Source organism: Leucopleurus acutus, assembly GCF_964270905.1.
Source record: "Leucopleurus acutus genome assembly, chromosome: 3".
Classification (NCBI taxonomy): domain Eukaryota; kingdom Metazoa; phylum Chordata; class Mammalia; order Artiodactyla; family Delphinidae; genus Leucopleurus; species Leucopleurus acutus.
In genome coordinates, this window is record NC_139145.1 from 117,093,143 (window position 1) to 117,117,035 (window position 23,893).

General features: G+C 36.6%; 1 protein-coding gene across 2 annotated transcripts in view; it reads left to right on the forward strand.

Moving 5' to 3' along the window:
- Window positions 1-21,812, forward strand: part of CERT1 (ceramide transporter 1) — a 123,246-nt gene extending 101,434 nt beyond the window's left edge. For both annotated transcript variants that reach the window (XM_082836072.1, XM_082836071.1), the window contains 7 exons: window positions 603-698; window positions 8,273-8,405; window positions 9,251-9,321; window positions 13,106-13,234; window positions 13,779-13,908; window positions 15,133-15,269; window positions 18,752-21,812. In XM_082836072.1, the coding sequence (XP_082692198.1) occupies window positions 603-698; window positions 8,273-8,405; window positions 9,251-9,321; window positions 13,106-13,234; window positions 13,779-13,908; window positions 15,133-15,260 (687 nt within the window). In that variant the 3' untranslated portion in view covers window positions 15,261-15,269; window positions 18,752-21,812. The remainder of the gene's footprint in view (window positions 1-602; window positions 699-8,272; window positions 8,406-9,250; window positions 9,322-13,105; window positions 13,235-13,778; window positions 13,909-15,132; window positions 15,270-18,751) is intronic.
- The last annotated feature ends 2,081 nt before the right edge of the window (window positions 21,813-23,893 follow it).

Below are 23,893 nucleotides of genomic sequence, written 5' to 3' on the forward strand. Positions count from 1 at the left end.
TGATTATTAGCATTGTCCCTAAAAGAGTTTAGACCAATGAAATTGGAATCAAATATGTAGAGGGGTTGGTTATTTTTTAAGTTGGCTTATATTCATGATAAAAGAGGAGCTTATCAGTGAAATAACAAAAATCTTCTTACCTTTTTGTAGAGAAGTCTTGACAAATAACGAGCTTTCTAATATCTCTATATAGTCTTAAATATAGGAACATTGGACTAGGTCATCTCTTTGTGCCCCTTTTACCCTTAATGTTCCATGATTTTATGCTTTAAGACATTATCTCTGTAAGGATGCATTTTATGATGAAGGAATAATTATTTTTTTGGTCACTTGATGCACATTAGGCCAATACGTTATTAGAGTGAAGCACCTTCCTTCCCCGCATTTCTCCTTCCTGTCATTAACCTGGATATGATATCTGGAATGTGGACTAAAACTCTTCAACACTATATAAAACCTACTAACCTTTGTGCATTTGGTTGCTTAGCTTTCTAAGAACATCATTTCTGAACTGAAGTAAACTGAATACCATTCTGTTTTAGAGATTATGACATAGCTATTAATTGGAGGAGGATTCTTATGGCTCTATTTTTCTTTTTAAGGTTGAAGAGATGGTGCAGAACCACATGACTTACTCATTACAGGATGTAGGTGGAGATGCCAATTGGCAGTTGGTTGTAGAAGAAGGAGAAATGAAGGTAATTCCCAGTGTATTGTTGTAGGTTGCTAATTGCAGCCCTGTTGCAATCATACTATATTATTACTACTGATATAAGTAAGATAGCATTTAAAATTTTCTTTTAAATAAATTATTACATGTGATCAAAGAAGTACTAAATATTGAGAAATAAAATGTCCTTTTGCTTCCCTGGTTTAGCTTTTACATAATTTCTTTATGATCATAATATAAATCTGTGCACAGATCATTCTGTTTTACCTAGGCCATGGAGAAAATAGTTTGGGGGTTTCAGTATGAACAGGTCATAATTAGCTGATGTCTCTCTCTTCGGATATTTCTCTCTTTTAATATACTAAATGTTGTGCCCAGGTGTCACTTTTTTCCCTCTTTGGTCTGTACCTCACTTCTTGGTCTTTCTCTCACTGCATCTTTTTTTGATATTTGGACATTGGTTAGCTAATCTTGCTCACATCCCTAAACACAGAAGACAGTAAGCGCAAGGAACAAGAGATTGAGAGCTGGGTTGAAAAGCAGCAGCAGCAGCATTGAACTTCGGATTACTTCATGCCCAAGGTGCTATGCTAACAATAAAGAGATGTTTAATAAGACTCCCTGCAAGCTGAAACTTTGGTTGGAGAAAGAGGGCATTGACATTTAAAAGATTACTTAGGGCTTCCCTGGTGGCGTAGTGGTTGAGAGTCCGCCTGCCGATGCAGGGGACACGGGTTTGTGCCCCGGTCTGGGAAGATGAGTCCGCCTGCCGATGTAGGGGACACGGGTTCGTGCCCCGGTCCGGGAAGATCCCACATGCCGTGGAGCAGCTGGGCCTGTGAGCCATGGCCGCTGAGCCTGCGTGTCTGAGCCTGTGCTCCGCAACGGGAGAGGCCACAACAGTGAGAGGCCGCATACCGCAAAAAAAAAAAAAAAAAAAAATTAGCTCCGTTGGATAACAGTGAGTGAAAAGTACAGGTGAATAGTGGAGAAAAATTGGAAAAGAAAGAGATCTCTGATTTGAGACAGATTGTTTTACACTGAGGAGCATTTGAACTATGTCTAGAAATGGAAACAAGGTTATGACAAAGGTGAGGTGAGGGCATTTTAGAAAAGAAATACAACATGAGCTAAAACTTCAAAGCAAATTTTGTATTCAGGAGTTTTGTATAGACTTTTGACCAGAATTATTCTAGCAAATGAGATACAATATTAGATGTTGGGATTTCCTCTCCTCCTGAATATGGAAGAAATTAAGAAATAAGATAGAGGAGATAGGCAAATGAGATACCAAAATGTTAGTTATAATTCTAATAAGCTGATTGGAGAGCATGAAGACCAGCTGCCATGAGGTCTTGCTAACATGTTACCTCAGAATTAAACATAGTACTTCTAAAAACTATTTTATTTATTTATTTTTGTCTGTGTCGGGTCTTAGTTGCGGCATATGGGATCTTTGTTGCAGCACGCAGGATCTTTCATTGCGGCAGGCTTCTCTCTAGTTGTGGCACACGGGCTCCAGAGCACATGGGCTCTATAGTTGCGGCACGTGGGCTCTCTGGTTGAAGCTTGGGGGCTCAGTAGTTACAGTGCACGGCATGTGGGATCTTAGTTCCCCACCAGGGATCGAACCCATGTCCCCTGCATTGGAAGGTGGATTCTTAACCACTGGACCACCAGGGAAGTCCCCTAAACATAATATTTCTGACATAGCTGGATAGTCCCAGGCCTTCCCCCACAAGAGCAAGCCCCAAAAGCAGACCAGCATACATCCTGTCCACAGGTGGAGGGGTTGAGCCAGGCCTGCCTAGTCTTCCTTCTGTGCTCACCATTCAGATGTCCCCATTTCCCCCCAAAGAGGAGGAAGTGAAAGGGTGAAGAGAAACCAGGATAGTCTAGATGATGGTCTTCCACATGGAATGAGTGGTAGAGAAAAAGTTCTCCTACAACTTTAGAGAGAGAGAAATTGGGACTGGATTATGGGGAGTATAAAATAACCTACTAAACAGAATTTTCTGTTTTCTGTAGCAGTAGGCTAGCCATTGTACACAAAGTAACATTTTTGGAGGACTAGGCTGATAGGGATGAAACTAGAGACCAAGAAAACCACTTCAGAGAGTCAGGTATGAGGTCATGAAAGCTTACCTAAAAAAAGTATCCAGGGCTTCCCTGGTGGCACAGTGTTTAAGAATCCGCCTGCCAATGCAGGAGACACATGTTCGAGCTCTGGTCCAGGAAGATCCCACATGCCCCAGAGCAACTAAGCCCATGCACCACAACTGCTGAGCCCACACTCCACAACAAGAGAAGCCACAACAATGAGAAGCCCACGCACTGCAACAAAGAGTAGCCCCGTTCGCTGCAGCTAGAGAAAGCCCGCACACAGCAACAAAGACCCAACGCAGCCAAAAATAAAATAAATAAAATAAAAATTAAAAAAAAAAGTATCCAATAGTAGAAAAGTCTACTTTTCTACATCCATCTACTATGGATGTCTTATAGAAGATTAGTAATGAGCTTAATAACTACATGAAATGTGAGGGAAGGAATCAAAAGTCTAGAGTTCCCAGTTTCCATGACTGGGAAAATATCAGTCCCAATAGCATGAATAAGTATGTAAGGAAAGGTACTTTGGAGAGAGAGATTGTAAAAGAAAAATAATGTGAAATGCCTCACAGTGTTTGGCACCATAGGCACTCCATAAATTGAGAGCTTGTTTTCCCTGTGATAGCATGTTTATTCATTTTTAAAAAGAACTTACTACAGAGCTGTCTAAAGTAGCAAACCCTCTATAATTTTGAAGTAATTAATTTTGTTCAGCAGTTTATGTATACAGTCTCAGTATTTAAAGCAAGATAGACCTTTTAGGTTTGCAGCCTCAGTATTTAAAAGCAAGATATCATTGATCTTTAAGCGATTTTAGCTTTCCATCATTGGTTCAACAAATAATTGAGTGCCTACTGTGTTTCAGATACTGTTTTAGATGGTGGGGATACAACATTGATCAGAGCTGCCTTAAGTCATTGTCCCTAAGGAGATTATGTTCCAACTAGCTTTATTTGGCCTTCTTAGCCATGTTGAATGGTCTTTGAGAATGTTCAGTAAATAATGCCTAATTTAAATTGATATACTTACTCCTTCAACGACTCACAGTAATTTAGTCATTCATCATATATGCATATGTTTCATAGTTGGTGTTTACCTTGGATTTGTAGTTTTAAATATTTTTATGTGGTAATAATTTGAAATTTTAAACTTTTTGGCAGAATATTTATGTTCCATAAGTATATTTTCATACATAAAATTCTAAAAAGCTGCTAAATGATAAAACATGACTTCAAGTTTGTAGTTTTGGGGTTGGATTTTTTTTTAACATGTTTGGGTTTTTTTGATTGTTTTTTTAACATCTTTATTGAAGTATAATTGCTTTACAATGGTGTGTTAGTTTCTGCTTTATAACAAAGTGAAGCAGCTATACATATACATATATGCCCATATGTCCTCCCTCTTGCATCTCGCTCCCACCCTCCCTATTCCACCCCTCTAGGCGGGCACAAAGGACCAAGCTGATCTCCCTGTGCTATGTGGCTTCTTCCCACTAGCTATCTATTTTACATTTGGTAGTATTTATAAGTCCATGACACTCTCTCACTTCGTCGCAGCTTACCCTTCCCCCTCCCCGTGTCCTCAAGTCCATTCTCTATGTCTGCGTCTTTATTCCTGTTCTGCCCCTAGGTTCTTCAGAACCTTTTTTTTTTTTTTTTTTAGATTCCATGTGTATGTGTTAACATATGGTATTTGTTTTTCTCTTTCTGACTTACTTCACTCTGTATGACAGACTCTAGGTCCATCCACCTCACTACAAATAACTCAATTTCGTTTCTTTTTATGGCTGAGTAATATTCCATTATATGTATATGTGCCACATCTTCTTTATCCATTCATCTGTCAGTGAACAATTAGGTTGCTTCCATGTCCTGGCTATTTTAAATAGAGCTGCAATGAACATTGTGGTACATGACTCTGAATTATGGTTTTCTCGGGGTATATACCCAGTAGTGGGATTGCTGGGTCATATGGTAGTTCTGTTTTTAGTTTTTTAAGGAACCCCCATACTTTCTCCATAGTGGCTGTATCAATTTACATTCCCACCAACAGTGTAAGTGGGTTTCCTTCCCTCCACACCCTCTCCAGAATTTATTCTTTGTAGATTTTTTTGATGATGGCCATTCTGACTGGTGTGAGGTGATACCTCATTGTGGTATTGATTTGAATTTCTCTAATGATTAGTGATGTTGAGCATTCTTTCATGTGTTTGTTGGCAATCTGTATATCTTCTTTGGAGAAATGTCTATTTAGTTCTGCCCATTTTTGGATTGTGTTGTTTGTTTTTTTGATATTGAGTTGCATGAGCTGCTTGTAAATTTTGGAGATTAATCCTTTGTCAGTTGCTTCATTTGCAAATATTTTCTCCCATTGTGAGGGTTGTCTTTTCATCTTCTTTATGGTTTCCTTTGCTGTGCAAAAGCTTTTAAGTTTCATAAGATCACATTTGTTTATTTTTGTTTTTATTCCATGTCTCTAGAAGGTGGGTCAGAAAGGATCTTGCTATGATTTATGTCAGAGAGTGTTCTGCCTATGTTTTCCTCTAACAGTTTTATAGTGTCTGGCCTTACATTTAGGTCTTTAATCGTTTTTGAGTTTATTTTTGTGTATGGTGTTAGGGAGTGTTCTAATTTCACTCTTCTACATGTAGCTGTCCAGTTTTCCCAGCACCACTTATTGAAGAGGCTGTCTTTTCTCAATTGTATATTCTTGCCTCCTTTATCAAAAATAAGGTGACCATATGTGCATGGGTTTATCTCTGGGCTTTCTGTCCTGTTCCATTGATCTATATTTCTGTTTTTGTGCCAGTACCATACTGTCTTGATTACTGTAGCTAGGTAGTATAGTCTGAAGTCCGGGAGCCTGATTCCTCCAGCTCCATTTTTCTTTCTCAAGATTGCTTTGGCTATTTGGGGTCTTTTGTGTTTCCATGCAAATTGTGAAATTTTTTGTTCTAGTTTTGTGAAAAATGCCATTGGTAGCTTGATAGGGATTGCATTGAATCTGTAGTCTTTGGGTAGTATAGTCATTTTCACAATGTTGATTCTTCCAATCCAAGAACATGGTTTATCTCTCCATCTATTTGTATCATCTTTAATTTCTCCCATCAGTGACATACAGTTTTCTGCATACAGGTCTTTTGTCTCCTTTAGTAGGTTTATTCCTAGGTATTTTTTTCTTTTTGTTACAGTGGTAAATGGGAGTGTTTCCATAATTTCTCTTTCAGATTTTTCATCATTAGTGGATAGGAATGCAAGAGATTTCTGTGCATTAATTTTGTATCCTGCTACTCTACCAAATTCATTGATTAGCTCCAGTAGTATTCTGGTGGCATCTTCAGGATTCCTCTATGGATAGTATCATGTCATCTGCAAACAGTGACAGCTTTACTTCTTCTTTTCCGATTTGGATTCCTTTTATTTCTTTTTCTTCTCTGATTGCTGTGGCTAAAACTTCCAAAACTATGTTGAATAATAGTGGTGAGAGTGGGCAACCTTGTCTTGTTCCTGATCTTAGTGGAAATGGTTTCAGTTTTTCACCATTGAGGATGATGTTGGCTGTGGGTTTGTCATATATGGCCTTTATTATGTTGAGGTAAGTTCCCTCTATGCCTACTTTCTGCAAGGTTTTTATTATAAATGAGTGTTGAATTTTGTCAAAAGCCTTTTCTGCATCTATTGAGATGATCATATGGGTTTTCTCCTTCAGTTTGTTAATATGGTGTATCACATTGATTGATTTGTGTTTATTGCAGAATCCTTGCATTCCTGGGATAAACCCCACTTGATCATCATGGTGTGTGATCCTTTTAATGTGCTGTTGGATTCTGTTTGCTTGTATTTTGTTGAGGATTTTTGCATCTGTATTCATAAGTCATATTGGCCTGTAATTCTCTTTCTTTGTGACATTTTTGTCTGGTTTTGGTATCAGGGTGATTGTGGCCTCGTAGAATGAGTTTGGGAGTGTCCCTCCCTGTGCTGTATTTTGGAAGAGTTTGAGAAGGATAGGTGTTAGCTCTCCTCCAAATGTTTGATAGAATTCGCCTGTGAGCCTTCTGGTCCTGGACTTTTGTTTGTTGGAAGATTTTTAATCACAGTTTCAATTTCAGTGCTTGTGATTGGTCTGTTTATATTTTCTATTTCTTCCTGGTTCAGTCTCTGAAGGTTGTACTTTTCAAAGAATTTGTCCATTTCTTCCAGATTGTCCATTTTATTGGCATATAGTTGCTTGTAGTAATCTCTCACGATCCTTTGTATTTCTGCAGTGTCAGTTGTTACTTCTCCTTTTTCATTTCTAATTCTATTGATTTGAGTCTTCTCCCTTTTTTTCTTGATGAGTCTGGCTAATGGATTATCAATTTTGTTTATCAATTTTGTTTATCTTCTCAAAGAGCCAGCTTTTAGTTTTATTGATCTTTGCTATTGTTTCCTTCATTTCTTTTTCTTTTATTTCTGATCTGATCTTTATGATTTCTTTCCTTCTGCTAACTTTGGGGTTTTTTTTTGTTCTTCTTTCTCTAATTGCTTTAGGTTTAAGGTTAGGTTGTTTATTTGAGATGTTTCTTGTTTCTTCAGGTAGGATTGTATTGCTATAAACTTCCCTCTTAGAACTGCTTTTGCTGCATCCCATAGGTTTTGGGTTGTAATGTTTTCATTGTCATTTGTTTCTAGGTATTTTTGATTTCCTCTTTGATTTCTTCAGTGATCTCTTGGTTATTAAGTAGTGTATTGTGTAGCCTCCATATGTTTGTATTTTTTACAGATTTTTTCCTGTAATTGGTATCTAGTCTCATAGCGTTGTGGTCGGAAAAGATACTTGATACGATTTCAATTTTCTTAAATTTACCGGGGCTTGATTTGTGACCCAAGATATGATCTGTCCTAGAGAATGTTCCATGAGCACTTGAGAAGAAAGTGTATTCTGTTGTTTTTGGTTGGAATGTCCTATAAATATCAGTTAAGTCCATCTTGTTTAATGTATCATTTAAAGCTTGTGTGTCCTTATTTATTTTCATTTTGGATGCTCTTTCCATTGGTGAAAGTGGGCTGTTAAAGTCCCCTACTATGATTGTGTTACTGTCGATTTCCCCTTTTATGGCTGTTAGCATTTGCCTTATGTGTTGAGGTGCTCCTATGTTGGGTACATAAATATTTACAATTGTTATATCTTCTTGGATTGATCCCTTGATCATTATATAGTGTCCTTCTTTGTCTCTTGTAATAGTCTTTATTTTAAAGTCTATTTTGTCTGATATGAGAATTGCTACTCCAGCTTTCTTTTGATTTCCATTTACATGGAATATCTTTTTCCATCCCCTCACTTTCAGTCTGTATGTGTCCCTAGGTCTGAAGTAGGTCTCTTGTAGACAGCATACATACAGGTCTTGTGTTTCATATCCATTCAGCCAGTCTGTGTCTTTTGGTTGAAGCATTTAATCCATTTACATTTAAGATAAGTATCAATATGTATTAACATGTTTTAAAATATATCCTCTAGGTATACAGAAGAGAAGTAGAAGAAAACGGGATTGTTTTGGATCCTTTGAAAGCTACCCACGCAGTTAAAGGTGTTACAGGACATGAGGTCTGCAATTACTTCTGGAATGTTGATGTTCGCAATGATTGGGAAAGTAAGCTGCCATTATTAGTATATTTGATAAAATTATTAGTTTGAATTTAATACCAAATCTAACCTGGCTTTCTACATCTGATCTATGGTTTACAAAGTCAATATAGAAAATATCTGGAGAATCGTATAGGGAACTGATAATACCTTACATTTAAATAGAGCTTTTCACTGTACAGAATGCTTCTCAGTAAGGTATAGCATTTGATCTATTACCTCAATAATCCTGTGTGATAGGTAGGTAATAAAGTAAAATTCAGATAGCTCAAGTGACTTGTCATAGATCACAGAACTAATTATTGGAAAAGCCAGGACTGAAATAAAAGGTTTCTGTTGTATCATCTTCTCTTTTCCTAGACTGTTTTGTTTCCATCATAAATTGTAGATGAATCCTGCTGTGGTTTGTTTAGAGTTATTTGATCCCCTCAGGCATCAAATTTCATAAATATGGGTACTTCTGAACAACATGTTTATCTATGGCAGTTTGACACTCTCACAAACATAGTCACCTAAACCTAAATAGAACAGCTTATTCAGCTTCAATAAATTAAGGATTATAGGGAGGGGAGGGGTCATAGTGTTAGGGAATAATTTGTGCCCTAGTAATGAAATGGTGATTAGAATTGCTTTCTTGCCATGGAAGCTAATGAGATTTCCTGGTGATTAGGTCTCACAGCCACCACCTGTAGCCCTAATACTAAACCGCTTTCCATTTGGACTTAGCCTATGTAGGGCAGGATCCTGTTCATTTTACTATAATGTCCATTCGTAATTGACTTTCTCAATAATCACATTCTGGGAAAAGGTAATATATCTTTTTTGACTACTAACATTTTTTCTTCATTGCAGCAACTATAGAAAACTTTCATGTGGTGGAAACATTAGCTGATAATGCAATCATCATTTATCAAACGCACAAGGTAAATATCTTTTCATCCCAAAAGGATTCCAGCGTAGTTCAAACAGAGACATATAAATTTTCTAAAGTAAAATTTGCGAGGAAATTAAGTGCCACAAAAGATTTAAAGACTTTATTAATAATTCATGAATTTCATGTATTTGAAAGGTAATTTCAGTTCATTTAAAGCAGAAATGGGTGAAAATAAGAACCTGAGAAATATCCAGAAACAGTGTGTTTGACAAAGATGTACAGTTAGTTCCGCAAACTTTTAAGTCTGAACAAGAAAGTACGAAAATCCACTTAAATGTTTTTCTAGCATCTAGTCTCTAGAGGAGATAGATGAATTACCAAATATGAAAGTGAATCAGTTTCCTGTGAGAATAATAAGGAAATGCAAAGTATGTTATTAGTCTGTGTTAAGACTCAGAAGTAAAGATGATCTAAGTAGATTATCTGACATCAAGGGAAAATTGCTGAGCATCAGCTATTGAGAGGATGGTCATACACCAGAGCACAAAGAAACATTGTCATTTAAATGTTGCCTTTCGGGCTTCCCTGGTGGCGCAGTGGTTGAGAGTCCGCCTGCCGATGCAGGGGACGCGGGTTCGTGCCCCGGTCTGGGAGGATCCCACATGCCGCGGAGCGGCTGGGCCCGTGAGCCATGGCCGCTGAGCCTGCGCGTCCGGAGCCTGTGCTCCGCAACGGGAGAGACCACAGCAGTGAGAGGCCCGCGTACCGCAAAAAAAAAAAAAAAAAAAAGTTGCCTTTCACTTCATTTCTTCCTCTGTTAATGTAGATATTTAAATTATAGAATATTTATCTTATTCTGCTCTGTTTCCTTTCTGAAAATTGCCAAATATTATATTGAATAAACAATAATAAAATAAATTAAAAATTTGTAGAGATCTACCAAAAACAATATTGTATGTTATATAAGAAACATGATAATTCAGTAAGTACTTCATTTTTCTTTTTTAAAATAATTTTTAACTGAGCTGAATATTTGAAAATATTTTAGGTTTGCTGTGTATATCTTGAGCTCAGTCTTGTCATCTGAGGCATCTTATATTTAATGACTATGACCTAGGCTTCCTTTTACATGACAGCTACTCAAGAAATGAATAGCAATGAAGATTCTGTTTCAACCTACTGATTTAGGGGGGTCAAAAGTGAAGTCTAAAATTTAGTAGACTTTAAAATATTAGTTGTCCTGTAATTTGCAATGAAAATAAATGACCAGTCATTTAGAATCAGAAGACTCTTATTCTGTGAAGATAATTGATCCTGGAAAATGGTCTGCTGAAAGTACTTCACTTGGTAAATAGTAGATGGAGGGGAGGAATATATAGATTATATTAGGATTATTTCTGGAAAAATAAAACTAAAAATTATTAAAATAATGTACTTTATGTGTAACAAAATTTAAGTTACAGTTGTAATTATTTGAATAAATGACTTGTCCTGGCATAATTTTTTCAACAAAATCCAATAACTATTCAACACCTTTCTCTTTAAATTTGGCTTCTTTTATAATGTCTTAAAAAGGACTTCTCATCTCTTGATATTTGTCATTCTCACTCTTTAAATTTCTGTCTTATCATCATCCTTGTGGATTTGTAGCCATTAGTTCTAATATGGCCACATTTTCATTGATTACTGGCTTCACATACATTTGCCCAGCACTACTTTCATCAACTTAATGAAACTTTGTATCTTTAAAAGATGAACCATTTCACTTTGCAAATGCTTTGTGTTGTATTGACACTGAGTTGTTGGAGATTTATTAAATTCAGCAATCAGGAAAGACCCTGTGCATATTTTCTCTCATTTAAAAGTACATAGTCCCAGTTTTCAGAGACCTAGTTTCCATGTCATTCCAACAGTATGAAGTTGGAAGATTAAATTACTGATTTGGAATTCTTTAAATATGATTATGATATCAAAGGAGCATGCTCTTTCCCTAATATACTTGCTTTTAAAATCTTTGCTCTGAACAGTTGAAACAGAGGTTTAATACTATACTTAAAAGTGGGGCTTCCCTGGTGGCACAGTGGTTGAGAATCTGCCTGCTAATGCAGGGGACACGGGTTCGAGCCCTTGTCTGGGAGGATCCCACATGCCGCGGAGCAACTAGGCCCGTGAGCCACAACTACTGAGCCTGAGCGTCTGGAGCCTGTGCTCCGCAACAAGAGAGGCCGCGATAGTGAGAGGCCTGCGCACCACGATGAAGAGTGGCCCCCGCTTGCCACAACTAGAGAAAGCCCTCGCACAGAAACAAAGACCCAACACAGCAAAAATAAATAAATTACCAAACTCCTACCCCAGACATCTTCTTTTTAAAAAAAAAAAAAAAAAAAAGTGGACTAATGGGGCTTTCCTGGTGGCACAATGGTTAAGAATCCGCCTGCCAATATAGGGGACACGGGTTTGAGCCCTGGTCTGGGAAGATCCCACATGCTGCGGAGCAACTAAGCTCATGGGCCACAACTACTGAGCCTGCGCTCTAGAGCCTGCATGCCACAACTACTGAAGCCTGTGTGCCTAGAGCCCGTGCTCTGCAACAAGAGAAGCCACAACAATGAGAAGCCTGATCACTGCTACAAAGAGTAGCCCCCGCTCACCACAACTAGAGAAAGCCCACGCACAGCAACGAAGACCCAACATAGCCAAAAATGAAAACTATAAAAAAAAAAAGTGGACTAATGGCTGTGGGAGGGGCTAATGCGGAGTGATTGCTTAATGGGTATAGAGTTTCTGTTTGGAGTGATGACACATTTAGAACTAGATAGTGGTGTTATTTACATAACATTGTGAATATAGTTAAGGCCACTGAATTGTACACTTAAAAATTATTTATATCGGGCTTCCTTGGTGGTGCAGTGGTTGAGAGTCCGCCTGCCAATGCAGGGGACATGGGTTCGCGCCCCGGTCCAGGAAGATCCCACTTGCCGCGGAGCGGCTGGGCCCGTGAGCCATGGCCTCTGAGCCTGCGCGTCCGGAGCCTGTGCTCCGCAACGGGAGAGGCCACAACAGTGAGAGGCCCGCATACCGCAAAAAAAAAAAAAAAAATTTTATCATTTTATGTTACATATATATTACCAATTATATATTTTATATATATACTATATATATAATATATATAAAATATATATTATATATTATATATATCAACTATATAATATTATATATTATATTATATATATAAAATATATATATATAATATATCAATTATATAATATTATATATTATATATTATATATACCAATTATATATTACGTAAAAGAAGGAAAAATAGGGTCTTCCTTGGTGGTCCAGTTGTTAAGACTCCTCACTCCCAATGCAGGGAGGCTGGGGTTGGATCCCTGGTTGGGGAACTAATCCCACATGCCTGTGTGCCACAACTAAGACCCGGAGCAGCCAAATAAATAAATAAACATTTAAAAAAGGAAAAAAAAAAGAAATAGCAGAACATTATTCCTTTGGTATGTTCTTCAAAGCCTTTAACTCAGTGTTCATAATCAATCCTTTGGTGGGTGCTTTCCATTTAAAATTTGACAGATGTTACCTTAAAGGCATTTATTAGTTTTACACTTGTTTCTTTGTTAGTTCCATATTATATATGAATAAAAAGGTGTTCAAATTTTGGGGACTTCCCTGGCGGTCCAGTGGTTTAAGACTCCGAGCTTCTGCTGCAGGGGGTGCGGGTTCAATTCCTGGTCAGGGAACTAAGATCCTGCATGCCATGTGGTGCGGCCAAAAAAAAAAAAGTTCAAATTTTCAAAAGATTTGTACTTCTTCCACAGAGAGTGTGGCCTGCTTCTCAGCGGGATGTATTATATCTTTCTGCCATTCGAAAGATACCAGCCTTGACTGAAAATGACCCGGAAACTTGGATAGTTTGTAATTTTTCTGTGGATCACAACAGTGCTCCTGTAAGTACATTGTATAAATGTGTATAATTGTACAATACAAAGCTAAATATACAACGCAGGGCAAAAATGATAAACGCATACCACACATACAGAGATAATTGATTTGAAAATGCTTCTTAAATTTTTGTTTATTAAAGTTGGCTTCTTGGAAGAGTATAGCCACTGTTATCTGAGGGCAACAGTCATGGCCATGAGCATCCCAGCAGGGTTGTTTTCCTTTCCTCTTGAGGTTAGATGAGACAGCTGAATGGGTAGTATAGGTAGGCTACTTCTCACAGTTGTCTCTCAAGCCATGATCAACTACTGGCAAAACCTCTGTGGTTTCTACCTCGGTTTAGCTCCTTTTACTGCTTAAGCGGGGGGAAACCATTCCTGGTGTCGTATCAGCTTGGCATGTATTCTTAATTAGTGCTTATGAGATTTTGTGGGAGATGTAGATGAGTTACGGTTTTGGTTAATCTAATGTAGAATTAGACCAGAAGAGGTTACAAAATACTGGGTATCTTCTACACTGGTGTTTTGTTTTTACTTTTTGTTTTGGCAGCTAAACAATCGATGTGTCCGTGCCAAAATAAATATTGCTATGATTTGTCAAACCTTGGTAAGCCCGCCAGAGGGAAACCAGGAGATCAGCAGGGACAACATTCTATGCAAGATTACATATGTAGCTAATGGTATGTATTTTGATTTTGTTTTTGCTACTTGGGAATGTGGATGTTTTTATTGTGATCTACATGATAACTGACAGTTTGGAAAAATACCATTTATAAATGTCTTTTTAGTTTTTATCCTTTAGATTTAGTAATTTTTAATTTGGAGAGATGTATATCAAAATTATCAGGAATCTTTCAAAATATACATGTCTGAATAACTGCTGTATCAGAATTTCTGAAGCTGGGGCTGGATAGGTAAATTTTTAAACTTCATCTTTAGATCACTATTACATATTATTGGTTTTAAGAACTGTTTTACTAGATATTTGCCTAATAGAATATGTGTAATTAGGAAAATAAGCAACAGTGAGAAAGAAAATTAATACTTCTTTTTTTTCCCAAATTTTCAAAGACCATTTAGTGATTTAGAAAAATGTTTACAAAATAATGTTAAGTGGGGTGAGAAAAAGCATATAAAATACCATTTCAATAATTTTTAAAAGAAGAAAAGAATATATATGTGAAAAGTTGGAAAGAAATACAACAAAATGTTAATATTGAATTGTTGCTTGGTGGTTGGATTACTGGAAATAGTTTTCTTCTTTTTTACTTTATAATTTTGTTTTTTTGTGTGTGTTTTTGTTTTTAATTGAAATAATAGTTGATATAAAATATTATGTTTCAGGTGAACAGTTCTTTTTCTTGTTGTCAGGCTTTTTAGTTTTCTGAATCTTTGCTCCCTGCTTCTTTCTTAGTTGCTAGTGACTTATTTCACATCGGCCTACTGCTGGACAGCCCTGTTTATCACTTGTTATGGTTCCTTGCTACACCTATTTCCTACCTGCAGTAGTTACTGGAGTCCCTCTAATCAAACCTTCAAACCTTCTTTATACAGGGCCATCACAGCTAGTATGTTTAAAGAGACAACTATGCTGAGCAAGTTACTATTTGATTATAGTAGAGTTCATTGAATAAATCTGCCTTAAGTAACCTAAAGTGTTGCTATACTAATATTTACTTATAATTTAGGGAACCAAGAACATTTTAGAACAGTAATAAATGCTTTCTTATTTGTTATCTGTTCTCATCTGGTGGTTAGTACAGTACTAAGTACTGAGTGGTCAAGACTTTTAAGAGATGCTTTTTCAATGAGAGGAATTTTTAAAAAACAAAGGAACAAAAATGAGTGCTTTACGTGTTTTTGGAGAATTATCTTAACAGTTTTCATTTTCCTTTGTCTCACAGTAAACCCTGGAGGATGGGCACCAGCCTCAGTGTTAAGGGCAGTGGCAAAGCGAGAGTATCCAAAGTTTCTAAAACGTTTTACTTCTTACGTACAAGAAAAAACTGCAGGAAAACCTATTTTGTTCTAGTATTAACAGGTACTGGAAAATATATGTTATTCTTTTTTTTAAACTTTATAGACTAATATGGCTCTGTAGACATTACAAGTTAGTTTTTGAAAGTAGTTTCTTTTACATGATGTTTCCAGATGTGAAGAGTTGTAGTTTTTATAGCCTTTAAAACTTAATTTTTCATTATTTTTTCTGTTTATGTTAGATAATGTCTGCTTAATTGAAGGAAATTTTAATATTATAGAACTATAAAATTTCAGAAGTACAAATCCCCTATGTTTCTCCCTTCCCATAAATTAGTGTTACGTTTGTTGTATATTCTTCCAGACTTGTACATATGTATTGACATATATCTAAAAATTTTTTTTCAAAGCATTATCCTGCAGCTTGCTTTTTCTACTTAATGTATCTTGACTGTTAGTCCATATAAAGATATGAGACATACAAAACCATCTCATTCTTTTAACATCTGTTGTATAAATATTGCAGAATTTATTAACCACTGTCCCATGTTAATGTCTGGTTGGTTCCATATTTCTACTGTCAAATAATGCTGCACTGACTTTCTTTGTGCAAGGAGCTGAACTCTTTAATTTTTCTTAAATGAGTGACATGTTAACATGGTTCAGAAGTCAAAAGTATGAAAAGATACACAGTAAAATTCATCCCCCGTCCCCTGCTCACCCAGTTCTGCAGCACCACACTTGCCCCCCCACACACACACACACACAAGTGTATAGCTGCTGTGAGTATGTTCTTGTGTCTTTCCAGAGATGTTTCATTTTCACCTGAATAAGCAAATACAAGTGTATTCCTCACACACATACACTTATTGTTATTGAAAGAAATTGCGTACTCTACTCAGGGTTCTGCATCTTGCTTCTGCATATGCTTTATCTTGAAGGTCTTTCCATATTGGTGCAGAGCTGCTTTATTCTTTGTTTATGGCTATGTAGAATCCCATTTGTGTGGATGTACACAATTTATCTAACCAATTCTCCATTTGTAGATGTTAAAGTTGTTTCTAATTTTTGCTAGAGCACACAGTATTGCAGTCATATCCGTATGTCATTTTGTATATGGGTAAATTACTAGATGTGACACTGCTGGCACTTCTGGGGGGCTTGTGCATCTGTAATTTAGATATTGGCCTCTGTAGAGGTCGTATTAATTTACCATCTCACCAGCAATAACATGTTGGAGTGCCTGTTTCTCTGACCCTCTCACACAATGTATGAAATAAAACTTTCTGATTTTTTTCCAACTTGATAGGTGAAAAATACTCTCCCAGTGTAGTTTAAATTGTGGTCCTCTTGGGAGTTCCCTGGTGGCCTAGTGGTTAGGATTCCAGAATCCCTGGTCGGGGAACTGAGATTCCACAAGCCATGTGGCATGGCCAAAAAATAACTGTCATAGTCCTCGTTACAAATGAATTTGAGCATCTTTTCATCCATTTGAGAACCATTTGTATAATTCAATTTCTGTGAAACTCTCTGAATGTTAACATTTAAATTTGTAATAGATATTACCAAAGTATAATTCACAAGCAGTAAGTACTTATGACCGTCCTCTCATGCTCACCTACATTGACTGTTAAATCATTTGCTGAGAAATTTATATTCTTGAGTCAATTTCTTTAGATAAAAATAATATAGTTAATAACCATGTACAGTTGACGCATGAGCGTCGTGGGGGTCAGGAGCGCTGGCCCCCTGCACAGATGAAAATCGAGTATGACTTCCAGTCCGCCCTCCATGTCCTAGGTGCCTCTGCATCGAGGATTCAACCAACCCCAGATCGTGTAGTACTGAAAAGAATTTGCATGTAGTTGGATGTGCGCAGTTCAAAGCCATGTTGTTCAAGGGTCAACTGTAGTGACTATACTTTTAATTAAGTCTGGTTTCTGATAATGTTTATAGTGTGCTATTTCTTAAAAAAACAAAAAACAAAAACTCAAAGCGTAAATTTATTTTCAGACACTAACACAAGGGTTAGTGCATTGATGTCCCAGATATGTAGCTTTTCCCAGGAAAACAGGTTACATGAAAATGTTAAACAGGTTCTAGTCTTACTTCTCTGAATGGTTAGTGTTTGGGACAAAGCCTGACCTTTGAGGGATTCTCTTAAAGCATAAATGCACTGCCAAAATGCACTGTTTTTAGGATATCTTGTACTTCAGAATTGTTGTGGCTCGATCTGGACACATAACTTCTTATTGATTCTGTCACTGCATTGTATTTAATCAAATACACTGAAAATGTGATGCCACATGATGGCAGCAGGCTTGTCACCTTACTTAGCTGTGTGTCTCTCCCCACAGCCTTAAGATTTCTAGAGTTGCTGTTTGCTCGAACCAAGACCAAGCTTGCAGCTGTATCTGTTTTCCCTCTTCACCTTTACCTTCAGCCTTGCAGAGAAGGGTAGAAAATATAACTGGGTATTAAGCAAAAGAAATCAGAATGCAGTTATATAATAAAAGATGCTCTCAACTATGTTTGAGAAGAATAATTTTGAAAATATTTGCAAAATACATGCTAACATGTCCACAGCATTTGCCTCTAAACTGTTGGATTTGGGGCATTGTTTTATTGACTGACTGTGTGTGCGCCCACGAGTGTACACATTCTTCTTTTGTGGACCTAGAGGGAAGGGCTCGAAATCCTTGGAAAAGAATTCATATTAGGGGAAGGAGATGGTACCATTGTTTGTGGACATGTGTGTGTGTGTGTGTGTGTGTGTGTGTGTAAAGATAGAACTGGAAAGACTCACTGGCCAAAACTTAGCTCTGGCCTTTGAGTCCAGATTGAGCTTCTTTCTGGCAGAGAACCAAATTTTCATTTACCTAAAATAAATCTTCATTTACCTAAAGTAATAATTGTTTCATAATAATTTTGGAAGATGTATGTATGAAGTGGATCCTAGCATTGAAACCTTAGGAAAGCTAACATTCTTAATTTTGGTGATGGAGAAATAGTAACTTTCAATAGTGTGTATCATCTTTAGAGAAATTCCATAAAGAGTTAATGAGGCCCAAAGATATTTAAAACTTAGTCAAAACTCTTAAACTCATTTGACACAGTATTTCTTAAGATAAGGCAGACCTCTTTCCCATAGCCTAAATAAATTTTTTTAATTCTTGATAAATGATATTGTATAGCATAGTTTTTATTGAACACTAAGAAGAAGGAAATTCCAGTTTTTGGGGTACGGATCCAGAAACCTCTACTTGATTCCCTCTTTGCTTCTTGTAGCACATTGCCCTTTTTAATTTTTTCTAACTTTCAGAACATTTCTTATACTTTCTGTTCCTTTCTGATGATAAATGTCAAATATATAAAGTTAATAATTTTATATTCTTAAAGGTGAAAAATCCTTAAAATATAAACTTTGATAAAGATTCTGTGCATTACATGAGTTCAGAAAGTAGGAGGAGTCTGTTCTGTTAGTCCTGCAGCTGTTAGTAAATAATACAGTGCTGAATGTTTTACTTGTCATTTTCTTTCCTACAGTGACTGAAACAAGGCTGTGTGACATTCCATGTTGGAGGAAAAAAATTAAAAAACAAAATTGAATGCTCTAAGCTGGAACATAGGATCTATAGCCTTGTCTATGGCCCAACACCTTGGCCTTGTGTACAAAAATGAAGAAATACTGCAATAGCAAAGCTGAACATCTTAACACTAGCTGTCTTCTGCTAGATCTCCTCGCTCAGCATATAACTATAAATACATGTAAAATTACATGTATATGGCTATATTTTTATTTGCTTGCTCCTAGAAGAGAAAAAAAATCAACTTTGAATCACAACTAGGAATCGATGCTTTAATTTTTGGAAACTTTTTCAGAATTTTTAATTTACTGTGGTTTGGCCTAAGATCCTCAGTTGTACCAGGCTTTGTGCACAAGAGAAAAGCACAAAAGTTGGACGCACATGGGGCATGTGCTTTCTGTGCACCAAATTTCTGGATGGGGTTCTTTTTATAGGCCTACAGTCAAATCTGTGTCCAGAATTTTTTGACATTTTTGCTTTGTATAATCATAGAATTCATTGCTGCTGATTTCTATAATAATTCATGTTGTCATGTAAAGTGTCTCTTAATAACTGAGGGCTGTCAATAACCTGTGATTTCGCCTTTTCTATAGTCTTACTCCCATGAAGAACTTTGGTTCTGATGGAGAAAGAGTGAAAAGCTTTATTTTTTTCTCCAGATATCTTTATATTTCTATTGTATTTTTAGTTGTGTACTGTGTGCTACAGATTTTTTTCAGTTTGTTACAAACACAATTTGGTAATTTCTAAATTGGTTCTGCCTGCCTCCAAACAGAAACATCTGTACAACCTTATAGGCATAAACTACTTTCTGGTAAAACGGTCAGAATAAAATGAGCTCATGTTTTCCTGAAATTGGTGAGAGGATATACGGTATTACATGTTCCAGCAAATCTCACTGTTTGAGTTTGGCATTTGATTCTATATTTCTAGTATTCAGTAACACGTGTTTGTTCTTCTAATTTGGGTCAGTTGAAAAGATAACGTTGCAAGATATGCGTAGAAAATGTGGGCACCGCTCCTGTTTGCCTCTTGATCAGAAACTTCAACAGGGCAGTAAAGAAGACCATGTGATTCAAACTGAAATTCTTTCTTTAGTTGCTGTAAGAAGTTAAACGTAAAATACCTTTTTTAGTTTTAGGCCCCTTTGAAAAACCCTGAAACATGGAGCAGAGGCAGGGAATGGTACTCATTGAAGTAGAAATGACTGCCCACTTCAGAATCTTCACTGTGTTTATACACAAATGTGCTTACGTAAATCAGAGGCATTTTGTAGATGCTTTGCTGACTTGTTCATCTCTATAGAAACACAGAAACCAGACCCATTTTGTAAAGCAGGAAATCATGTCACGTGGAACATGTCCTGTATATATTTCCTACATGGTAATGGAGTCTTAATGATAAATGCAAGGTGATAATTTAATGATGGGATTAGTCTGATCACTTAATATACACAATCCTGGAAGTGAATTACTTGCATCAGATAAAGTGGTATTTATTAGTCTGTACAGAGAGGAAAATACATATAAAACATATGCTTACATTACATGCACGCAGATTTCATGCTCCATAAATCTTTACTATTTTTTAATTTACCTTTCTCTAAATGATGTGCATGGAATATGCCTTATTACAGAAAAATACTATTCATAATTTGACTACAAGGAAAAAGTGCCTATATGGTGGTAATGCTAGTTAAGGCAAATAAGACAAATTATCTTATCAGTTTACTACATCACCAGTTAACATTTTATATTGTGATGTTTAAAAAAGAAAAGTTTATACCTCAAATGTGTATTTTATTTTACAATCAGTTGCGGGATTGGGGTTGGGAGTATGGGAGGGTTGGGGAGGGAAGGTTTATTCACCATAGCCACTGATGGGAATCTTCAAAAACAATTCTATATGCCCACTATAAATGTTTCTCTGTTTGCCATTTCTGGTACTATCATGACTAAATTGGATAGCTTTATTTTACAAAGGTATGGAAAGTTTACAGAGCAGTGTCTAAACCTACATTAGTTGCATTTGCACTAAATGTTAATGATATACTTTTGCAATTCTGTAAATGATTACAGGAAAAATATTTGTATTAAAAAAGAGAAGAAAAGTAAAGGATACATTTTACCTTCAGGTAATTGCACTGGTACTTCACTAGGGTTAATCCTGCCCAACCAGATTTAGAAATGAGTTGGGGAATATGAAAGGAGTAAAAGAGATCAAAATTTGGAGAGGTACTAGCCCTTTAGACAGCATTCAGACCCTCTAGAATTATTTCCATAAGGCTAATTCCTACATATTGAATATACATGATGTTTTCTCATCCACAGTTATTTCCTACTTCTCTTCCCCAAGCAAAAAAAAAATTATCATTTTACTCTCTTTTCTACTCAGTTACTCTTTTGTACTGTGATAGAAACATGAAAAATATTGGTGATGAGGGGTTTTGTCCCTGAGTGCCCACTGTACAGTTCAAGAGAGCACAGTATTTCGCTTGTAATTCAGGGCTCCTGATTTTGAGGTGGAGGGTGTCATAGCAGCTCTTGATTTGGGTTCGCCACAGGGGTAGCCAGACCAAGGAAGAGGATGACTGGGAGGGATGTAGGAATACAAAAGAAGGAAAAGGAGGAATGGGGTTCCCATTTGTTCAGTTTCATCAACTAATTTGTACTCCTATACAACATCAGTGTCAATTGCTATTGAGAAAATTTTAGTTGGGCTGAGCTGGTTCTCTTGTGAAATTGTGCTGATTATCTTTAAGCTTATCAGTTGTTTGTCCAGTTAAACACTTTCACCACTATTTGATCCAAGTTGTACAGACAGTGTATTTGGATTATTGTCATTGTTCATCTACAAACTCAAAACATAATCATTTTAAAGTACCTTGGGAGTGTGTAGAGTGTATTCTAAATAGCTTTATGATCCTGGTGATGTTTTTAAAAAATAATAAAGTTGGATCTTCCATGTTACAATCACAAAATTAAAACCAGTATTTAAAAGTGGAAAAGTATTAAAATATTATGGACAAATGTGCTTGCTTGATTGTTTTTCTTAACCCCCAGGTACTGCCCTACATAATTCTCTGAGTAGTTAAGAGCTTGAAATACTCCAGTTCAATGTTCTTCAAACTGTATGTTGTAACCCGGTTGGGCATCAAGAAAACTACTGAGTTGCAACCTAAAAAAATTTTAAGAAAGTAGAACAGAATGGAATAGATCAAATACATAGGATGTAATAAAGGTAAATATTTTGTGAACCTTTTTACATATATGTGTGTATGTATGTATATGCATGTATTGTATATACACACACACAGACGCGCGTGTGTGTGTGTGTGTGTGTAGTAGGTTACAGTTTTAAATGATTTTTTTTTTTTTTTTTACTATGGACCCTGGTCCAAAAGTTTGTTTTCAGTTGCTAGAGAGTGAAGCCATATGCAGCTGGGTGTTTCTAAAACCCAGCCAGTCATACACACATGAAAGTTAGCTATATGCGTTTAACCATAAAAAAATCATCCCTCATTTATTTAAATAATATGGCCAGCTCCACTTGTTACACTCAGGGAATTTACACCCTAGAACCATGATGAGATGGGAAGTGTGGATTTGCAGTTCACTTGGTCGTTGGTTTCCTCCATATTGAAAGGCACTGAGCATATTTCTCTCCTGGTGTTCAAAGAGAAATACCATACAAACAATATGACCTCACATACAAGCCAACTACTTAATCTCAGGGGATGCTGGAGGGGAAATCCGGCGCTGTGTTGGGTTTATTGACGCAGAAATAGTATTGTCACCCTCATGGCACACTTTTAAGAAGTTTTTCAAGAACAATTTTTAACTTACTGCAGCTTTTGCCTTAGGCTTGGCTTTGGAATATAACCTGTAAATACGGTGTAGTTCTTTTTTTTTCTTTATTTTTTAAACAGCAGGTCCTTATTAGTTATCTATTCTATACATATTAGTGTATACATGTCAATACCCATCTCCCAATTCAGCCCACCGTCACCACCACCCCCCACCCCCCCACTTTCCCCCCTTGGTGTCCATACGTTTGTTCTCTACATCTGTGTGTCTATTTCTGCCTTGCAAACCAGTTCATCTGTACCATTTTTCTAGATTCCACATATATGCATTAATATATGATATTTGTTTTTCTGACTTGCTTCACTCTGCATGACAGTCTCTAGGTCCATCCACATCTCTACAAATGACCCAATTTCATCCTATTTTATGGCTGAGTAATATTCCATTGTGTGTGTGTGTGTGTGTGTGTGTGTGTGTGTATATATATATATATATATATATATATATATATATATATACCACATCTTTATCCATTCATCTTTCGATGGGCATTTAGGTTGCTTCCATGACCTGGTGACTGTAAATAGTGCTGCAGTGAACATTGGGGTGCATGTGTCCTTTTGAATTCTGGTTTTCTCAGGGTGTATGCCCAGTAGTGGGATTGCTGGGTCATATGGTAGTTCTATTTTTAGTTTTCTAAGGAACCCGCATACCGTTCTCCATAGTGGCTGTATCAGTTTACATTCCCACCAACAGTGCAAGAGGGTTCCCTTTTCTCCGCACCCTCTCCAGCATTTGTTGTTTGTAGATTTTCTGATGATACCCATTTTAACAAGTGTGAGGTGATGCCTCGTAGTTTTGATTTGCATTTCTGTAATGATTAGTGATGTTGAGCATCCTTTCATATGTTTGTTGCAAATCTGTATATCATTTTTGGAGAAATGTCTAGGCCTTTTGCCCATTTTTGGGTTGGGTTGTTTCTTTTTTTGATATTCAGCTACATGAGCGGCTTGTATATTTTGGAAATTAATCCTTTGTCAGTTGCTTCATTTGCAAATATTTTCTCCCATTCTGAGGGTTGTCATTTCATCTTGTTTATGGTTTCCTTTGCTGTGCAAAAGCTTTGAAGTTTCATTAGCTCCCATTTGTTTATTTTTGTTTTTATTTACATTTCTCTAGGAGGTGGGTCAAAAAAGATCTTGCTGTGATTTATGTCAGAGTGTTTTTCCTATATTTTCCTCTAAGAGTTTTATGGTGTCTGGGCTTACATTTAGGTCTTTAATCCATTTTGAGTT